General features: G+C 37.5%; 1 protein-coding gene across 1 annotated transcript in view; it reads right to left on the minus strand.

Moving 5' to 3' along the window:
- ATF7IP (activating transcription factor 7 interacting protein) overlaps positions 1–21,582 on the minus strand; it is a 77,124-nt gene that overhangs the window by 16,255 nt on the left and 39,287 nt on the right. The window contains 3 exon segments of the mRNA XM_007454633.1: positions 5,378–6,016; positions 8,880–8,968; positions 9,525–9,598. Coding sequence (XP_007454695.1) covers positions 5,378–6,016; positions 8,880–8,968; positions 9,525–9,598 — 802 coding nt within the window.

Consider the following 21,582-nt stretch of genomic DNA (forward strand, 5'->3'; position numbering starts at 1 on the left):
ACAAAACAAAGCAAAACTCAGAGCTATTCTTAAAGGCACCTACAAAATGTGAAAGGATGGGTTGCTTTACATAACAACAATTCATGTTAATTTTCTCCAATTTCTTTTTGTCTGTCAACATGTTACATATGTAAATAGATCCTCTCATAGACCACCACTACAAAACCTTTCAGAAGGACAAATTCATAATAGAGATCAAAACACTTTACATACTCGTTAACCAGAAATTTTAACTCTAACCTAAGAAATATTGCAGGGAAACAATTTAAGACGTCTGTAACTTAAATGCTGAAACATGAATAGTTAAAATATAATCCTTCCATACTATATTCCTTTGGAGAAAAAAAATTTAATAGCATGGCAAAAATGTAATAAATTCACTAGAAAAAGTTACAAATATTGATTCTGATGAAATATACATGGATAATCTCAGTAGATCAATCACAGATGATTTTTCTTTATTCAGTTTTCAATTAACTTGTGTTGAGTTTGTGGCATATGTATGTGTGTGCATGCATGTATGTACACACACGTGCACACACATACATATGAAAGTTGTATGTATAGAACTACAACTATATAGCTGTAAAAAAAAAAATAGCTGAATGAAAAAACAGCACAGAAAAGAAAGCAAGTAGGTTTTTCTGCCTCAATTTCTAAAGAGAAGGTATTAAATTTTATCAAATGTCTTGAGCATCTACTGAGGTGATTAATCAGTTTTTTCTCTTTGGTAATGTGGTCAATTATATTAATAGGAATTTTCTAATGTTGAAACATTCCATCCTTGCTTTTTTGTCAAAAAAAAGTTGGTCAAAATATGGCACTCCGGGCTTCCCTGGTGGCGCAGTGGTTGGGAGTCCGCCTGCCGATGCAGGGGACATGAGTTCGTGCCCCGGTCCGGGAAGATCCCACATGCTGTGGAGCGGCTGGGCCCGTGAGCCATGGCCGCTGGGCCTGCGCATCCAGAGCCTGTGCTCCGCAACGGGAGAGGCCACAACAGTGAGAGGCCCGTGTGCCGCAAAAAAAATAAATAAATAAAAATAAAAATATGGCACTCCTTTCATCTGTAAATCTTCATAACACATATATAAAGTAAACCATTTATATTAAAAAACCAAAACAGAAACAGGAGACAGAACCCTGTATTTCTACATATAAATCTGTATGTCAAAAAAATCAGGATAAATATCTACCTATTAAAAAAGAGGGTTTTCTAGGCTAGGCACATAAAAGGAGGCCCTTACAATTTCTCCCTACTCTACCTGAATTATCTTAGTTCCTTTCGTAGGAAGAATATATATTATATATATAACTCTAAACTAAGGAATATCACAGGGAAATAATTTAAGATGTGTATAACTTTAAAAAGATATATACATATCTTTAATACCTTAAAATTACTTCATTTACAATGAATCAGCTTCTGTTCTGGACTGTGAAGTTCTTGAAATATTACTTAAATAAAAAACAAATTCCAGGGTACTCATCCTACATGGTTGAGTATTAAATTACACTTATGATATTACCAAAACATCAGCAATTTACTACCAATTTTTAAAATACATATATACAATGTCAGAATATATTCATTTGGATTTAAAAGACATTTTCATTTTCAAATGAAAATAAAACGTAAATTCAGAAGCAAAATAGGTGAGGGAGCTTCATTTTCATTTTCTGTTGAAACATTCTCATACAATTATCCTCAAGATTCAGAGAAGATTTAGACTGCTTAATAAAATGTTTTACTTCTTTACACACACACAAACACACACACACACAAATACTAATAACTATGTTTATTAGCCCCACCCTGCCAATGTTATTGCTTTATATATATGTGTATATATTTTTTAACATCTTTATTGGGGTATAATTGCTTTACAATGGTGTATTAGTTTCTGCTTTATAACAAAGTGAATCAGTTATACATATACATATGTTCCCATTGCTTGATATATTGATTTGTAACTTTTTACTTTCAGAATTTATCTAAAGTTGGGGCTTCCCTGGTGGCGCAGTAGTTGAGAGTCCGCCTGCCAGTGCAAGGAACACGGGTTCGTGCCCCGGTCCGGGAAGATCCCATATGCCGTGGAGCGGCTGGGCCCGTGAGCCATGGCCGCTGAGCCTGCGCGTCCGGAGCCTGTGCTCCGCAACGGGAGAGGCCGCAGCAGTGAGAGGCCCGCGTACCGCAAAAAAAAAAAAAAAAATTGGCAGGGGGTAAAGTCAAAAATTGTACCTCAGGCTTCCCTGGTGGCGCAGTAGTTGAGAGTCCGCCTGCCAGTGCAAGGAACACGGGTTCGTGCCCCGGTCCGGGAAGATCCCATATGCCGTGGAGCGGCTGGGCCCGTGAGCCATGGCCGCTGAGCCTGCGCGTCCGGAGCCTGTGCTCCGCAACGGGAGAGGCCGCAGCAGTGAGAGGCCCGCGTACCGCAAAAAAAAAAAAAAACAAAAAAAATTGTACCTCAAATTCTTTCTGTCATATGGGAAACATCTCTATCTCTTTATTTTGAAAAGATATTGTCACTTTTTACCAACACTGCATTTTTTCCAGAATAATAAGAAGGTTTTACAGTAGTGCCAGCCAATTAGTAGTATACCCCAGTAGGTGCTGGATAATGGTATGAAAATGAATGCAATGCAAGACCTTTAAATCATTTTTACAACACCATCTCTCATTCAGATCACTCCAAGAGCCTCCTAACCGGTCTCCCTAACTCTGTTTTACCCCCTCTAATCCATTCCCCTCACTGCAGCCAGTGTTCATGGATGTCACACTCCTTCCTCTCTGTAAAAATCCTTTAAAACCTTATTTCCCACCATCTTTCCATTCACTCCATTCTCATACCATCCCAGACCTCCCATATCCTCTCACAGAAACCTTCATATCTTTACACTCATCACATTGATAATTAATTATTTAATATCCAAGTTCCGTATTTGATTATGAGCTTGGTTAGAATAGAGACTATTTTGTACATTTCTGTGTATCTGCAGGATTTTAGAATAATACAAGCATTCGATATTTTATGAATAAATGATATGAGCTATAATTTGGTCTCCAAATTTCCAAGTAGTCCTTAGGACAATTTTTACTTTACATTTTACAAAAAATATTGACTTACTCTATGGGGAAATATGTATATAAAATACATACAAATGCATGTCTAGTTATACGGTATATGTTCTCATTAAGTAAATAAAACCTACATAAGCATAGGATTTAAAACTAATTCATTACTTTATCACATTAGGGATGTATTAAAGTTTGGTTCAACCTTCATATTTAGCCAAAATTTGCTATTTGGCTTCAGCTTAGGCTTTGGCAAGCCTCAACAGCTAAATGCCTACTTTAATGCCATTTATGGCACCCCTAAAATTATGCATGATCAAAGAACATATCATCTCATAGAGTCTCATTCTAATTAACATTATGAACAACATAAAAACAAAGCTTATCATTAACATTTTTGGTTAATATCTAATAATTTACTTTCAAAAGTAGGTAAGCATTCTAAAGAGAACTCAAAATGAAGATCTCCTTAATATAATTTATATATTAAAGTACATATAAATGTGTTAAATATGTTAAAATATAAAGTTTTAAGTATAAGTATAAATGTACATTATCACAAAAGTAGAGTGATGCTCTAATTAATAATAATGGGGAAAACTATTAATTTTATAAACAAAAATAATCAAGGACAGTCAAGTAATTAAATAAATACAAAACAGACTAACACTCTTTACAACTAATAAAGCGCACTAAGCTAGATAACTTTGGGAAAAACATACCTTTTGTTTCAACAGATGTTCATACAATGTTTAACAGGATAATGAAACTGAATTACAATTCTGATACTGTAGAAGTATTTAAGGTACTTGCATTCATAACGTTAAAAAAAATAATCTTTCAAGTTATTTCTTTCTTTTCAGGCCATGGTCTTTCAGGGAAAGTTCTATATTTAAGAATATATCTTATCTTGTGACCATGAATTAAAAACAGTATCAACTAGGCTCAAAATTTCATAAAGAAGAAAAACTCCAGAATCTCAAAAAAGAATGTCCATGATAATCATCTTCCACCTGACATATTAAAAAACAGTAATGACTGGAAGAAAAACAAATTAGAGAAATATGAAGTAACCCCCCAAAATCTTGCTCATCGCTGACCTCAATTAAAAGCATCTTTAGCATATAAGGATGTGATAGCAGATAATGCTAAAAAAATATGGTTACTGTACCATGCAAATATTTAATTTAAATACTAATAATTCTATTTGAAATTTCAGATTTACTCTTATATCCCAGATGTCAATTCTATGAGGATGATATTCAGCTTCAGTCCAATATTAATTTTTAGTTGCCATTCATTTACTCTCTCAATAACTCTATGAAACACCATCACTATTTTATGAGAAAATATACTCAGAGGGCAAGTACACTACTGAAGACTACATGAGAAATTAAAAAAACAAGGCTTGTACATCTCACTTGTAAGAGTAATTTTGTACTTTATAATCTGTTTCTTATATTCCATGGTCACTTCCTACATCAGTAAGACAGATACTATTAGCAATTTCATTATATACATGATGCCTAGGCTCTCTTTCCTGTCTTTCCAAAAGCAGTGGGGATAAATGTGAAATCAGAAATGAAGAATAAGCAAGTTCAAGAATGCATAAAAAATGTATGCTTTTGAAGAACAAGGAAGACATAGAGTTTTACAGATTTTAAAAACAGGAGCAATCAAGTTCTCCTTTTTGCAATACTTCAAAGTATATATACATATGCAAACATAATCATGTAATATGTCATAATGGGAAAATATATAAAAGAGAAAACAAAAAGCAAGCAAACATTCTGTAGTAAATTAAAGAGGGAAGACCTAGTTTTAAACCTCTCAAATTTGCAAGATATGAGTGATCGCACAGAGGATTTTTCCAAATGGGTAGGGAAGATATGTGGTTTTTATTTTCTTCTTATTAGCATATATTATGTCAATTAGATACTTTAAAATATACTTGCTCTATTCAGATATATCTGAAAAATGTATTAGAAAAGTAATTCATAATGCTTGCTACAAAGCCTAAATTAAAAATTCGCACAGATTAGGAAAACTAGTAAAAGATAAATTACAAATGCTTACTTCTCACTCAAAATAAACTCTCTCTCAAATCCCACTGTAACAACATCATTTCTCTTAGGTAACAAAAAACTTACTAAAAATAATCTCTGTGAAAATTCTGTTTACTCTGTTCTTCTAGTAATGCTAGTCACTTACACACACACACACACACACACACACACGTGTTCAATTACCTATAGACTATTAACATGCTTGCATTTCTATTATTAAACCTCCATACTGACTTACCAATTCTTGTGGTGGCCATGCTGCTCTGTTCTGCAGGAGATGAAGTACTAAAAGCAGAAATTGGAATTTTCATCTGTATAGGGCCTCGATTATTTGATGGACTATAGAGTCCTGATGGGCCTACTGTGGGTAAAGAAGTCCTTGTGGCTTGTACAATAGAGTGCGCTGTTGGAACAGCCTGTACAGCAAGTGTTGTTCCTAATGGTGCAGCACCGGCAGGAGAATTCCTTTGAATACTAGGACTGGGCACAGAAGGAACGTTGTTTGGTTTAGTGGGGTTTGGCAAGGATGGCAAAGATACTGGATTTTTGGTTAGACCACTCATTGTAGGTGGGCTTTGTACAGAAATGAATTCAACGTTGCCAGATGGTTGATTGGTCACTAAAGTCCCTGGATGGCTCTGTAGGAGCTGAGGTTGGGAGGATACGGCAACAGGTACATGCAAAATCACTGGTAAAGACTGTAAAGAGATTGTAGGTTGGGGATTTCCACTAGGCACCTGAGTAGAAGCAACTACTGTAGCTGTGTTGGGTGCAGGAAGAACTGACGTTGCTGTCAGAGAACCCGATGTCACTGGAGGCTGCAATTTAGGTTGACTACTGACAACTGTTGGAGGAGTGACAAGATTGGTTGAAGATACTATAAAAAGAAAAAAGAAGTCTCAGTTTAAATAGCTATCTTTATCAGCTAAGATAATATAATACAAATTTGATGTACTGCAGTATATACAGTAAAGTCTCTCATAATTAAATTTTTAATTCAAGATTTAAATCCTTGAACTCATAGATTATCTGTAGAAGCATTTTTGCATCTGTACTTGGTACATTATGAAAACAGCACATGTTTTACGATTAAGGCAGAGGACTGCTATCTCTGTATAAAAGGAGTCTCTGAAAATTATTATACTTACTTCAGAGTAACTAGTTGGAAAAACAACTAAAAAACATTGAAAACTAAGTAAAATTGTATAGACAATTTTGAAAGTACATTAAATATATTATAGATGCCTTAGAACACTGCCAATACATAAACTTAAATAGAAAATCTAGAAAGAGTACCATTAATGAATAACAGGTAAACCTGGTGATGGTATTTTGTCATTTGGACAATGTGAGACCTCTATCTGTGGATCAAAAATTTTACTGGATTCCCTGGGGAGGAACTGGTGAGGAGAGGCTGTCTCTATTAACAATCTATTGACATTATGTGATATGGAAAATGGCGCGGTTAAGATGGGAGATGAATTAAGGAGCAGATAACAAAGAGCAGAGAAAATCAAAATGCTTGTCACTGTAGTTTTATAGTCATTTTAGTTCAACCATTTGTGTTTATTCTCATTTGAACAGGTTTAAAATCAATGACCAAGTTTCTTCTCAATGATTAGTAGTCTTTCCAAAATCATAGGCACGCTAGAGCAGCAATTCTCAAGGTGCAGTCCAGGGAGACACCTGGGGATTACTGAGACCCTTTCAGGAAGTTTGAAATGTCCAAACAATTTCCATAACAATAAGAAAACATTATTTGACTTTTTCACTGTGTATATATTTACAATGATGGAGCAAAAGCAATGGTGAGTAAAACTTTTGATGTCTCAGTATAAAAATCAAGGTAGTCGTACCAAACCATCACTGCACTCTTTAACACCACATGTGCACAGTAAAAGCCAAACAAAATCAGTTTCATTTAAGAATGTTCATTATGGGGCTTCCCTGGTGGCACAGTGGTTGAGAGTCCACCTGCCGATGTAGGGGACACGGGTTCGTGCCCCGGTCCGGGAAGATCCCACATGCCGCGGAGCGGCTGGGCCCGTGAGCCATGGCCGCTGAGCCTTGGCGTCCGGAGCCTGTGCTCCGCAATGGGAGAGGCCACAGAGTGAGAGGCCCGCGTACCGCAAAAAAAAAAAAGTGTCAGCTTTCAAATAAGCCTGATATCACTTAATATTCTAATAACAAACAAAAAAAAAAAAAAAAAAAAAGAATGTTCATTATAAGTAGTAAAAACTACTAATTCTATTAAATCTCAATTCTTGAGTATAGTCCGTCTTAATATTTTATGTGAAGAAATGGGAAGTACACATAGGGCATTACTGCTGCATGCCAAATAAGGATGGCCGGCTCAAGGAAAAGTGCTTGTAAGATTGGCTGAGTTGTAAGCTGAGCTAACAGGCTTTTTTAATGGAAAACCACTTTTACTTGAAAGAATTACAAGCATACTGTGGTTATTCACACTTGGGTACCTGGCAAATATTTTCTTGAAAATAAACCAAATACGGCAGTCACTTCAAAGAAAACGACCAACAGTATTTATTGGCAATAATAAATTTTGAGTTTTAAAAAACAAAAATTAGGGGTTTCCCTGGGGGCACAGTGGTTGAGAGTCCGCCTGCCGATGCAGGGGACACGGGTTCGTGCCCCAGTCCGGGAAGATCCCACATGTCGTGGAGCAGCTGGGCCCGTGAGCCATGGCCGCCGAGCCTGTGCGTCCGGAGCCTGTGCCCCCGCACCCAAAAAAAAAAAAAAAAAAAAAAAAAAAAATAGAACTTTGGAAAATACGTCTGTCTACCTGCCACTGAGGGCATGACAGCTTCCCAAATCTTTAAAGACTTGTCTGAGAAGAACTGATAGTGAAATAAATAAATATGATTTAAAAAAAAATTTATTAATGAAATGTGTCAACATTTGGAAGACTCAGAAAACTCAGTGAATATTTTCCAAATGATCAATGATATTAGTAAAAGATCCATCCAAGTACAAGACAGACAAATGAATTTTAATGAAAAATTTAGAAAACTTTATTGGTATGGTTTCTGATTCCACTTTGCAACTAACCTGTAAGAAACTACTACTTGCTGTATCAAAGAAGAATATCCACAATTCACTAAAAGGGCTAGGCCTTTTCCAACTACATATTGGTATGAGGCTGAATTTTCTTCACATATTTCAACTATAACAACAAATTGCAACAGATGGAATGCAGATGCAGATATGAGAATCCAGGTATCTTCAGCCATCTTAATGTTTTAAGTGAGGTATAAAAGAGATTTATAAAAATTTAACACAATAACACTCTTTTTGCTAATTTTTTTAAAGCTTGGAAAAGAGCTACGTTTCATCAAAACATGTTACTTATGATTCATAATATAGGTTTGTAATCATTTTAAAGTGAATAAATAAACATTAAAAATTTTTGTTTTAATTTTCACCATAGTAAATATCAATTAGTACACCCACATAAACAAAGCTCTTTGGATTCTTAATAATTTTTAAGATTATAAGGGGATGTGAAGACCCAAAGGTTTGAGAACCACTACAGTAGAGATCTGAATTTCTGTATTTTCATGCATATCTGCGATCCTGATTTTTAAATAAACTTTGTGCTTAGCACTCAGTTTTACATAACTGTGCTCAGTTTCTTAGTCCATTTCAACCTCAAAAGAACATAAGAAAAGAGAACCAAAACCTTCAATTCCTAAGAAAATGTATTTCATTGTTAAGAATATTACCTGTATTCACAGGGGCTTGAAAGGATGGCGGTGTGCTCTCGCTTATATTTCTTTTGGACTCCAACATCTGTCTCACTGTGTTTGCATTTCTATGAAATATATATACACACAAATGGTCACTTGATACACCATTCTAGGGAATATCTATTTATGTATAGAGAAAGCAGTGGCCCCTTGGAAAAAAGGGTGACTAGACGTGGATATTAAAGCATTAAACTGAGAGTGAATGCAGTGAAGCAAAGCTGGCACAAAGACTTTGGAATGCTGGGGTCTACAGCATTAGGGGAGAGTCTTCCTTCTATATTCTATGTCTTCAATACTTTAACCTGAGAACCAAATGTAGGTCCGAATATCTGCACACATTAGATTTTATCACCCCTGATGAAAGCATTTCTCAATTACTTAAGATAACATAATTTAACACAGGTGGTTAAAGAAAGCCTTATAATAAATTAGCAAAATCAATATCCATAGGTGAACAATTACAACAAAGCAAAAAGGAAGCAAATATACTTAATCCAGTATACCAAACACTTATCTCTACATAAATATACAGAATCACATTCCAAGATTTTTCTGCAAAGAATATCAGAACCTTGTTCTCTTAATTAAAAACTTGATAAACAGACTGTTTACAATTCTCACCTGTAGGGCACACTGTTATTGCTGCCGCCATCAACTACAGACTTTCCTGGTGATACAGGTGGGTTTGGTGGATTCTGAGGGAGAAAAATACCAAGGTAAAATAAAACCCAATTCACAAGGGATCTTTTAAAATAAGACCTTTAAATGCCTTGTCAATATGTTATCTGTTGTTTCTCTAATATAGTGGAAAATCTTACTGAGAAAAAAATTTAAATCTTGGCATTGCCACTTGTTAAGCCCCTTACACAAATTACTTAGTCTATTGACACAACTGCTTATCATATGAAAAGTGAATAGAATAATTCTTAAACCTCAGTTTTTGATATGAGTAAATAAAATAGAGAATATGAAAGTAGCTTATATGTTCTAACAGTTCAGTAAACATTAATATGAATCTAAAGAATAATTAGACACTCATTCAATAAATATCTAGTGAATGCCTACTATATATCAGGCAGATCAGGCACGATTACAAGCAGAAACTCAACAAACAAGGTAAGTATTTATTTTTCCCCAGAAGTAATTGATTGCCAACTAAGTGGTATCCTAGGTCACAAATCAAAATTATTTTTACAATTTTTGTTTAAAAAATAAATACTTGCCACTATGTGACTCACAATTTCATAAAAAGATGTCCCAATTCTAAACTTCAGAACAAACTAATTTAACCCTTTTCTGCTCCCCAAAACAGGGAATATAGAAAGAGAATTCTAATATTTATATGCTAATTACCATTATTTGGGCCTTCATCATTTATTTCTTAAATTGAGAAAAATACATAACTCCACTCAAGAGTTAATTAAGTATAATAATACATATAATACTAAACAAAAGGTGGTAAGTGCTTAGGATCACATCAAGCAGATGCCACTAATCACTCTTCTCAACAACAAATATATCTTGCTGCTTTTTATAGGATAAAAGGATGATTTTAACCAAATAGTATAGTGTTGTACTAGTTATCTGTGCACAGGAGACAAAAGATAAAGAATTAAAATAAACTGTTCTAACCTGGCTGTGGATGCAAAAAACATTTGAAATAAATAGAAAAGCAAATGAAAGTAACATTGTAGTATTACGTGAAAAAATTTAAAAATTTTACGGGAAAGAAATGCATCTTCTAACAAGTCTTTGAGTTATTAGTACACTCAAAATAGTTAAAATGAAGGTAAACAACATTTCAGGGAAAACAAAAAAGGAGCAGTATAAGCAAAATAAATAAGTATAACAGGGCTTAGAGTCATCAGATGGAGGGCCTTAAACACTACAGTGTGGTGACATCAGCAAGATGGCGGAATTGGAAATCCTATACCCTCCTTACCTCATGAAGACAATGATTTAGCAATATAAGAACCAAATTTCACTTGTAAGAAGTCCAGAAACCTGTTGAGAGATTATAGAACCCCAAGTGAAAGCAAGCCCCAAGAGACATATGGTAGTGGGTAGAAAAGTCTGCTGCTCTTACCCACCATACCCCATCCCCTTCCTCGCACAGTGTGGTGCAATCAAGAAAAAATTCCCAATAACTGTCCTCTCCTTTGGGAAGGAAAGAGAAGAGTGGAATTTGCATGCAATATTCTGGCTCTTTGGGGTACTGATAAGGCACTGGCTTCAGTCTCACCTAACTTGGATAAAGCAGCACAAGTTGGATGTCTGGGGACTAGATGAGAACAAACATGAACCCCTTGGCTTGGTACCAAACCAGAAAAATTGCAGTAACACAGACAGACAACAGGGGTAACTCCAATATCATGGCTTGCTAAAGCAGCACAAGACTGCAATATGGAAAGTAGATACCAGGTGAAGGATGGGAAGTTCCCAATTAGAAACAGATAAACCTCTTCAGATGGGAGATACATGCACAAGCTCCAAGAAAATACATCTTTGAAAATAGGTTTGAGAGAACACCAGAGTATCTACCCAGACAAGACTAGTAAAGCTCTTAATCTGTATAAAGATATTCCAAAAAGATGAGGAGGTTATTTTTTCAAATGCCCTAATTTCAACAAAAGAGAACCAGACATACAAAAAAACAGGGAAATATGGATCAATCAAAGAAATAAAACTCCAGAAACTGAAGAAACATATCTATGAAACACCCAACAAAGAATTCAAAATGACTAACATTAAGATGCTCAATGAGATAAAAAAGAACAGACAGAAAATGAAATGAAATCAGGAAAACAATGCAAGAAAAAGAACTTTATAACAGAACCAATAGAAATTCTGAAGCTGAAGAGTACAATAACTGAATTGAAACCTTTACTAGAGGGGATCAAAACCAGACTGTAGGGATTTCCTGGTGGCGCAGTGGTTGAGAGTCCGCCTGCCAATGCAGGGGATACAGGTTCGTGCCCCGGTCCAGGAAGATCCCTCATGCTGCGCAGCGGCTAGGCCTGTGAGCCATGGCCGCTGAGCCTGCGCATCCGGAGCCTGTGCTCTGCAACGGGAGAGGCCACAACAGTGAGAGGCCCGCGTACCGCAAAACAAAACAAACAAACAAACAAAAAAAAACAGACTGTATCAAGTAGAATAAAGAATCAGCAAACCTGAAGACAAGTCACTTGAAATTATTGAGTTAGACCACCAATTAGAAAAAAGAACGAAAAATGTAAAGACAGACTAAGGGATTTATTAGACACCATCAAATGGACCAATATACAAACTTGGGAGACCAAGAATGAGAAGAAAGAAAGTGGGCAGAAAACCTACTTAAATAATGGCCAGAAACTTCCCAAATTTGAGGAAAAGAACTGACAAATTCAAGAAGGTGAAAAACTTCCAACTGGAATTAACTCAGAGACCTACGCTAAGAAACATTATAGTCAAGCTGTCAAAAGTCACAAAGATTTTAAAAGTAGCAAGAGAAAAATGACCCATCACATTTAAGGCAGCTCCCATAAGATCATCAATGGTTTTCTCAGCAGAAACCTAGCAGGCCAAAAGGGCGTGGAATGACATATTCAAAGTGCTGAAAGAAAAAAACTGCCAAGCAAGAATACCATAACCAGCAAAACTATCATTCAAAAATGAAGGCAAAATTAAGATTTTCCCAGGAAATAAAAAGCTGATGGCATTCATCACCACTAAATCCACCATACAAGAAACGCTAAAAGGAGTCCTTCAAGTAGAAATGAATGGACACTTGGAGGCTACCGGGAAGAAGGCGGAAGAGTAAGACGCGGAGAACCTTCCTCCCCACAGCTACTCCAGAAATACATCTACACGTGGAACAACTCCTATAGAACACCTACTGAACGCTGGCAGAAGACCTCAGACCTCCCAAAAGGCAAGAAAGTCCCCAGGTACCTGGGTAGGGCAAAAGAAAAAAGAATGAACAGAGACAAAAGAATAGGGACCGGACCTGCACCAGTGGGAGGAAGCTGTGAAGGAGGAAAGGTTTCCACACACTAGGAAGCCCCTTCGCGGGTGGAGACTGTGGGTGGTGGAGGGGGAAAGCTTCGGAGCTGGGGGGGAGAGCGCAGCCACAGGGGTGTGGAGGGCAAAACGGAGAGATTCCCACACAGAGGATCAGGGCCGACCCTCATTCACCAGCCCGAAAGGCTTGTCTGCTCACCCGCTGGGGGAGGCGGGGCTGGGAGCTGAGTCTCGGGCTTTGGTCCGAACGCCAGGAGAGGACTGGGGTTGGCGGTGCGAACACAGCCTGCAGGGGGTTAGTGCGCCACGGCTAGCAGGGAGGGAGTCCGGAGAAAAGTCTGGACCTGCCGAAGAGGCAAGAGACTTTTTCTTCCCTCTTTGTTTCCTAGTGCACGAGGAGAGGGGATTAAGAGCGCCGCTTAAAGGAGCTCCAGAGACGGGCGCGAGCTGCGGCTAAAAGCGCGGACCTCAGAGACGGGCATGAGACGCTAAGGCTGCTGCTGCCGCCACCAAGAAGCCGGTGTGCGAGCACAGGTCACTATCCACACCCCCATTTCCGGGCAGCCTGTGCATCCTGCCACTGCCAGGGTCCCGGGATCAAGGGTCAACTCCTCCAGGAGAACGCACGGCGCGCCTCAGGCTGGAGCAATGTCACGCTGGCCTCTGCCACTGCACGCTCGCCCCGCATCCGTACCCCTCCCTCCCCCCGGCCTGAGTGAGCCAGAGCCCCCGAATCAGCGGCTCCCTTAACCCCGTCCTGTCTGAGCGAAGAACAGACGCCCTCCGGCGACCCACACGCAGAGGCGGGGCCAAATCCAAAGCTGAGCCCCTGGTAGCTGTGAGAACAAAGAAGAGAAAGGGAAATCCCTCCCAGCAGCCTCAGAAGCAGCAGATTAAAGCTCCACAATCAACTTGATGTACCCTGCATCTGTGGAATACATGAATAGACAATGAATCATCCCAAATTGAGGAGGTGGACTTTGAGAGCAAGATTTATTATTTTTTCCCCTTTTTCTCTTTTTGTGAGTGTGTATGTGTATGCTTCTGTATGAGATTTTGTCTGTATAGCTTTGTTTCCACCATTTCTCCTAGGGTTCTATCTGTCCATTTTTAAAAAAAATTTTTTTCTTACTAATTATTTTTTATTTTAATAACTTTATTTTACTTTATCCTCTTTCTTTCCTTCCTTCCGTCCTTTAGACAACGAATCATCCCAAATTGAGGAGGTGGACTTTGAGAGCAAGATTTATGATTTTTTTTCCCCTTTTCCTCTTTTTGTGAGTGTGTATGTGTATGCTTCTGTGTGAGATTTTTGTCTGTATAGCTTTGCTTGCACCATTTGCCCTAGGGTTCTATCCGTCCGTTTTTGTGTTTTAAAATTTTTTTCTCTTAATAAATATTTTTTAATTTTAATAACTTTATTATATTTTGTCTTACTTTATTTTATTTTACTTTATCTCCTTTCTTTTTTCTTCCTTCCCATCTTCCTTCTTCCCTCCCTCCATTTTTTCTTTCTTTCTTTCTTTCTCTCTTTCTACTTCTACTAATTCTTTCTTTCTACGTTTTCTACCTTTTATTCTGAGCCATGTGGATGAAAGGCTCTTGGTGCAGCAGCCAGGAGTCAGTGCTGTGCCCCTGAGGACGGAGAGCCAACTTCAGGACACTGGTCCACAAGAGACCTCCCAGCTCCACATGATATCAAATGGCGAAAATCTCCCAGAGATCTCCATCTCAACACCAGCACCCAGCTTCACTCAATGATCAGCAAGCTACAGTGCTGGACATCCTATGCCAAACAACTAGCAAGACAGGAACACAACCCCAACCATTAGCAGAGAGGCTGCCTAAAATCATTGTAAGTCCAGAGGCACCCCAAAACACACCACCAGATGTGGACCTGCCCAACAGAAAGACAAGATCCAGCCTCATCCAGCACAACAGAGGCACTAGTCCCCTCCACCAGGAAGCCTACACAACCCACTGAACCAACCTTAGCCACTGGGGACAGACACCAAAAACAACAGGAACTACAAACCTGCAGCCTGCAAAAAGCAGACCCCAAACACAGTAAGATAAGCAAAATGGGAAGACAGAAAAACACACAGCAGATGAAGGAGCAAGATAAAAACCCACCAGACCTAACAAATGAAGAGGAAATAGGCAGTCTACCTGAAAAAGAATTCAGAATGATGATAGTAAAGATGATCCAAACAGACCTAACAAATGAAGAGGAAATAGGCAGTCTACCTGAAAAAGAGTTCAGAATAATGATAGTAAAGATGATCCAAAATCTTGCAAAAAGAATAGACAAAATGCAAGAAATATTTAACAAGGACCTAGAAGAACTAAAGATGAAACAAACAATGATGAACAACACAATAAATGAAATTAAAAATACTCTAGGTGGGATCAATAGCAGAATAACTGAGGCAGAAGAACGGATAAGTGAGCTGGAAGATAAAATAGTGGAAATAACTACTGCAGAGCAGAATAAAGAAAAAAGAATGAAAAGAGCTGAGGACAGTCTCAGAGACCTCTGGGACAACATCAAACACACCAACATTCGAATTATAGCGGTTCCAGAGGAAGAAGAGAAAAAGAAAGGGACTGAGAAAATATTTGAAGAGATTATAGCTGAAAAATTCCCTAATATGGGAAAGGAAATAGTTAATCAAGTCCAGGAAGCACAGAGAGTCCCATATAGGATAAATCCAAGGAGAAACACACCAAGATACATATTAATCAAACTGTCAAAAATTAAATAAAAAGAAAACAGATTAAAAGCAGCAAGGGAAAAACAACAAATAACACACAAGGGAATCCCCATAAGGTTAACAGCTGATCTCTCAGCAGAAACACTGAAAGCCAGAAGGGACTGGCAGGACATATTTAAAGTGATGAAGGAGAAAAACCTGCAACCAAGATTACTCTACCCAGCAAGGATCTCATTCACATTTGATGGAGAAATTAAAACCTTTACAGACAAGCAAAAGCTGAGAGAGTTCAGCACCACCAAACCAGCTTTACAACAACTGCTAAAGGAACTTCTTTAGGCAAGAAACACAAGAGAAGGAAAAGACCTACAAAAACGAACCCAAAACGATTAAGAAAATGGGAATAGGAACATACATATTGATAATTACCTTAAATATAAATGGACTAAATGCTCCCACCAAAAGACACAGATTAGTTGAATGGATACAAAAACAAGACCAATATATTTGCTGTCAACAAGAGACCCACTTCAGACATAGAGACACATACAGACTGAAAGTGAGGGGATGGAAAAAGATATTTCATGCAAATGGAAACCAAAAGAAAGCTGGAGTAGCAATTCTCATATCAGACAAAATAGACTTTAAAATAAAGACTATTAGAAGAGGCAAAGAAGGACACTACATAATGATCAAGGGATCGATCCAAGAAGAAGATATAACAATTGTAAATGTTTATGCACCCAACATAGGAGCACCTCAATACATAAGGCAAATACTAACAGCCATAAAAGGGGAAATCGACAGTAACACATTCATAGTAGGGGACTTCAACACCCCACTTTCACCAATGGACAGATGATCCAAAATGAAAACAAATAAGGAGACACAAGCTTTAACTGATACATTAAACAAGATGGACTTAATTGATATTTATAGGACATTCCATCCAAAAACAACAGAAAACACATTTCTCTCAAGTGCTCATGGAACATTTTCCAGGATAGATCATATCCTGGGTCACAAATCAAGCCTTGGTAAATTTAAGAAAACTGAAATTGTATCAAGTATCTTTTCCAGCCACAATGCTATGAGACTAGATATCAATTACAGGAAAAGATCTGTAAAAAATACAAACACATGGAGGCTAAACAATACAGTACTTAATAATGACGTGATCACTGAAGAAATCAAAGAGGAAATCAAAAAATACCTAGAAACAAATGACAACGGAGACACGACGACCCAAAACCTATGGGATGCAGCAAAAGCAGTTCTAAGAGGGAAGTTTATAGCAATACAATCCTACCTTAAGAAACAGGAAACATCTCGAATAAACAACCTAACCTTGCACCTAAAGCAATTAGAGAAAGAAGAACAAAAAAACCCCAAAGTTAGCAGAAGGAAAGAAATCATAAAAATCAGATCATCATAAATAAATGAAAAAGAAATTAATGAAACGATAGCAAAGATCAATAAAACTAAAAGCTGGTTCTTTCAGAAGATAAACAAAATTGATAAACCATTGGCCAGACTCATCAAGAAAAAAACGGAGAAGACTCAAATCAATAGAATTAGAAATGAAAAAAGAGAAGTAACTGACACTGCAGAAATACAAAAGATCATGAGAGATTACTACAAGCAACTCTATGCCAATAAAATGGACAACCTGGAAGAAATGGACAAATTCTTAGAAATGCATAACCTGCCAAGACTGAATCAGGAAGAAATAGAAAATATGAACAGACCAATCACAAGCACTGAAATTGAAACTGTGATTAAAAATCTTCCAACAAACAAAAGCCCAGGACCAGATGGCTTCACAGGCAAATTCTATCAAACATTTAGAGAAGAGCTAACACCTATCCTTCTCAAACTCTTCCAAAATATAGTAGAGGGAGGAACACTCCCAAACTCATTCTATGAGGCCACCATCACCCTGATACCAAAACCAGACAAGGATGTCACAAAGAAAGAAAACTACAGGCCAATATCACTGATGAACATAGATGCAGAAATCCTCAACAAAATACTAGCAAACAGAATCCAACAGCACATTAAACGGATCATACACCATAATCAAGTGGGATTTATTCCACAAATGCAAGGATTCTTCAATATACGCAAATCAAGCAATGTGATGCACCATATTAACAAATTGAAGGAGAAAAACAGTATGATCATCTCAATAGATGCAAAGAAAGCTTTCGACAAAATTCAACACCCATTTATGATAAAAACCCTGCAGAAAGTAGGTGTAGAGGGAACTTTCCTCAATATAATAAAGGCCGTATATGACAAGCCCACAGCCAACATCATCCTCAATGGCGAAAAACTGAAAGCATTTCCACTAAGGTCAGGAACAAGACAAGGTTGCCCACTCTCACCACTCTTATTCAACATAGTTTTGGAAGTTTTAGCCACAGCAATCAGAGAAGAAAAGGAAATAAAAGGAATCCAAATCGGAAAAGAAGAAGTAAAGCTGTCACTGTTTGCAGATGACATGATACTATACATAGAGAATCCTAAAGATGCTACCAGAAAACTACTAGAGCTAATCAATGAATTTGGTAAAGTAGCAGGATACAAAATTAATGCACAGAAATCTCTGGCATTCCTATATACTAACGATGAAAAATCTGAAAGTGAAATCAAGAAAACACTCCCATTTACCATTGCAACAAAAAGAATAAAATATCTAGGAATAAACCTACCTAAGGAGACAAAAGACCTGTATGCAGAAAATTATAAGACACTGATGAAAGAAATTAAAGATGATACAAACAGATGGAGAGATATACCATGTTCTTGGATTGGAAGAATCAACATTGTGAAAATGACTCTACTTCCCAAAGCAATCTATAGATTCAATGCAATCCCTATCAAACTACCACTGGCATTTTTCACAGAACTAGAACAAAAAATTTCACAATTTGTATGGAAACACAAAAGACCCCGAATAGCCAAAGCAATCTTGAGAACAAAAAATGGAGCTGGAGGAATCAGGCTGCCTGACTTCAGACTATACTACAAAGCTACAGTAATCAAGACAGTATGGTACTGGCACAAAAACAGAAAGATAGATCAATGGAATAGGATAGAAAGCCCAGAGATAAACCCATGCACATATGGTCACCTTATCTTTGATAAAGGTGGCAGGAATATACAGTGGAGAAAGGACAGCCCCTTCAATAAGTGGTGCTGGGAAAACTGGACAGGTACATGTAAAAGTATGAGATTAGATCACTCCCTAACACCATACACAAAAATAAGCTCAAAATGGATTAAAGACCTAAATGTAAGGCCAGAAACTATCAAACTCTTAGAGGAAAACATAGGCAGAACACTCTATGACATAAATCACAGCAAGATCCTTCTTGACCCATCTCCTAGAGTAATGGAGATAAAAACAAAAATAAACAAATGGGACCTAATGAAACTTCAAAGCTTTTGCACAGCAAAGGAAACCATAAACAAGACCAAAAGACAGCCCTCAGAATGGGAGAAAATATTTGCAAATGAATCAACTGACAAAGGATTAATCTCTAAAATTTACAGGCAGTTCATGCAGCTCAATAACAAAAAACCAAACAACTCAATCCAAAAATGGGCAGAAGACCTAAATAGACATTTCTCCAAAGAAGATATACAGATTGCCAACAAACACATGAAAGAATGCTCAACATCATTAATCATTAGAGAAATGCAAATCAAAACTACAATGAGATATCATCTCACACCAGTCAGAATGGCCATCATCAAAAAATCTAGAAACAATAAATGCTGGAGAGGGTGTGGAGAAAAGGGAACCCTCTTGCACTGCTGGTGGGAATGTAAATTGATACAGCCACTGTGGAGAACAGTATGGAGGTTCCTTAAAAAACGACAAATAGAACTACCACATGACCCAGCAATCCTACTACTGGGCATATACCCTGAGAAAACCATAATTCCAAAAGAGTCATGTACCAAAATGTTCATTGCAGCTCTATTTACAATAGCCCGGAGATGGAAACAACCTAAGTGCCCATCATCAGATGAATGGATAAAGAAGATGTGGCACATATATACAATGGAATATTACTCAGCCATAAAAAGAAACGAAATTGAGCTGTTTGTGATGAGGTGGATAGACCTAGAGTCTGTCATACAGAGTGAAGTAAGTCAGAAAGAGAGACAAATACCATATGCAAACACATATATATGGAATTTAAGAAAAAAAATGTCATGAAGAACCTAGGTAGGGGTAAGACAGGAATAAAGACACAGACCTACTAGAGAATGGATTTGAGGATATGGGGAGGGGGAAGGGTAAGCTGTGACAGAGCGAGAGAGAGGCATGGACATATATACACTACCAAACGTGAGGTAGATAGCTAGTGGGAAGCAGCCGCATAGCACAGGGAGATCAGCTCGGTGCTTTGTGACCACCTGCAGGGGTGGAATGGGGAGGGTGGGAGGGAGGGAGACGCAAGAGGGAGGAGATGTGGGAACGTGTGTGTATGTGTGGCTGATTCACTTTGTTGTAGAGCAGAGGCTAGCACACCATTGTGAAGCAATTATACTCCAATAAAGATGTAAAAATAAAAAATGGAATGGAAGATGACACAGGTGACATAATAATACAGAAACCTAAATGAATGTATGTGATCTTTTAGAATTAATAAGTGAATTTAGCAAAAGCATTGAGATACCAAAACAAACTGTATTTTTACATATCATTCAAAAAAAATGTGAAAATGAAACTTTTTAACATGACACTATTTTAAAATGATACTTATACCCAGAAAATGAATACAAAGAAATAAATCTAATGAAAAATGTTCAAAACTCAACATAGAAAGCAAAAAAGCATCAGAGAGAAACTAAAGATGTAGAGAGAAATTTTCTAATTAAGTAATAGAAGACTCAGTGTTGCAAAGATGTCAATTTTCCCTCATATTGACCTATAGATCTCATACAATCCCATTCAAAGTTCTTCCGAAATTTTTTAATGGAAAATGACAAGGTGATTCTAAAATTGATATGCAAATTCAAGGGCTCTACAATAGTCACAGCAATCTTGAAGAACAATGACATTGGTAGAGTGATGGGAAAGTATGATCTTTACATTAGGTATTTCTTGGGTGAATGAGACATCCATATTTTAAAAAATGAATCTTAATCTCTATCACATAGGATACACACACACACACACACACACACACGTTAATTCCAGATAGATTAGATCCAAATGTGGAAGGTAAAAATATAAGGTACCTAGATGACAGCATAAGACATATCTTTATAACCTTTCTTAAACAGAACACAAAGAGCAATAAGCATAGAGGGAAAGATCATAAAGACTGCATTATTCTGTTTATCAAAAGACAACTTTAGGAGTGAAAAGTAGAAGATGTTTGCAAGCCATATATTAGACAAAGGACTTATATTTCAAATATATAAAGTACCACTGTAAATCAGTAAGAAAAAACAGCAACCAGTTTTGTTTTTTTGTATCTTTGTTGGAGTGTGGTTGCTTTGCAGTGTTGTGTTGGTGTCTGCTGTGCGGCAAAGTGAGTCAGCTATGCGTATGCATTTGTCCCCATGTCCCCTCCCTCTTGCATCTCCCTCCCACCCTCCCTGTCCCACCCCTCTAGGTCATCGCGGATCATCAAGCTGATCTCCCTGTGCTATAGCTTCCCACTAGCCATCCATTTTACATTCAGCAACCAGTTTTAAATAATTGACAAAAGGCATAAAAGAGGACATCCAAATAACTGATAAACTTATGAAATACTGTTGAGCCCTACGTCAAGGACACCCTGTATCAAGGACACAGGACAAAAATTCCAGAATTAACCAAGCCCCCACTGCAACTGTTGCCATGGGCTCTCCTAATCTAAACCGGACAGCAAAATAATCACCATGTTGTAACCTCATAGCATCCTGACAAGAATGACCTAATGCCATCTTGCCAGCAGGAA

This window comes from Lipotes vexillifer, unplaced genomic scaffold, assembly GCF_000442215.2.
Source record: "Lipotes vexillifer unplaced genomic scaffold, Lipotes_vexillifer_v1.1 scaffold911, whole genome shotgun sequence".
Taxonomy (NCBI): Eukaryota; Metazoa; Chordata; class Mammalia; order Artiodactyla; family Lipotidae; genus Lipotes; species Lipotes vexillifer.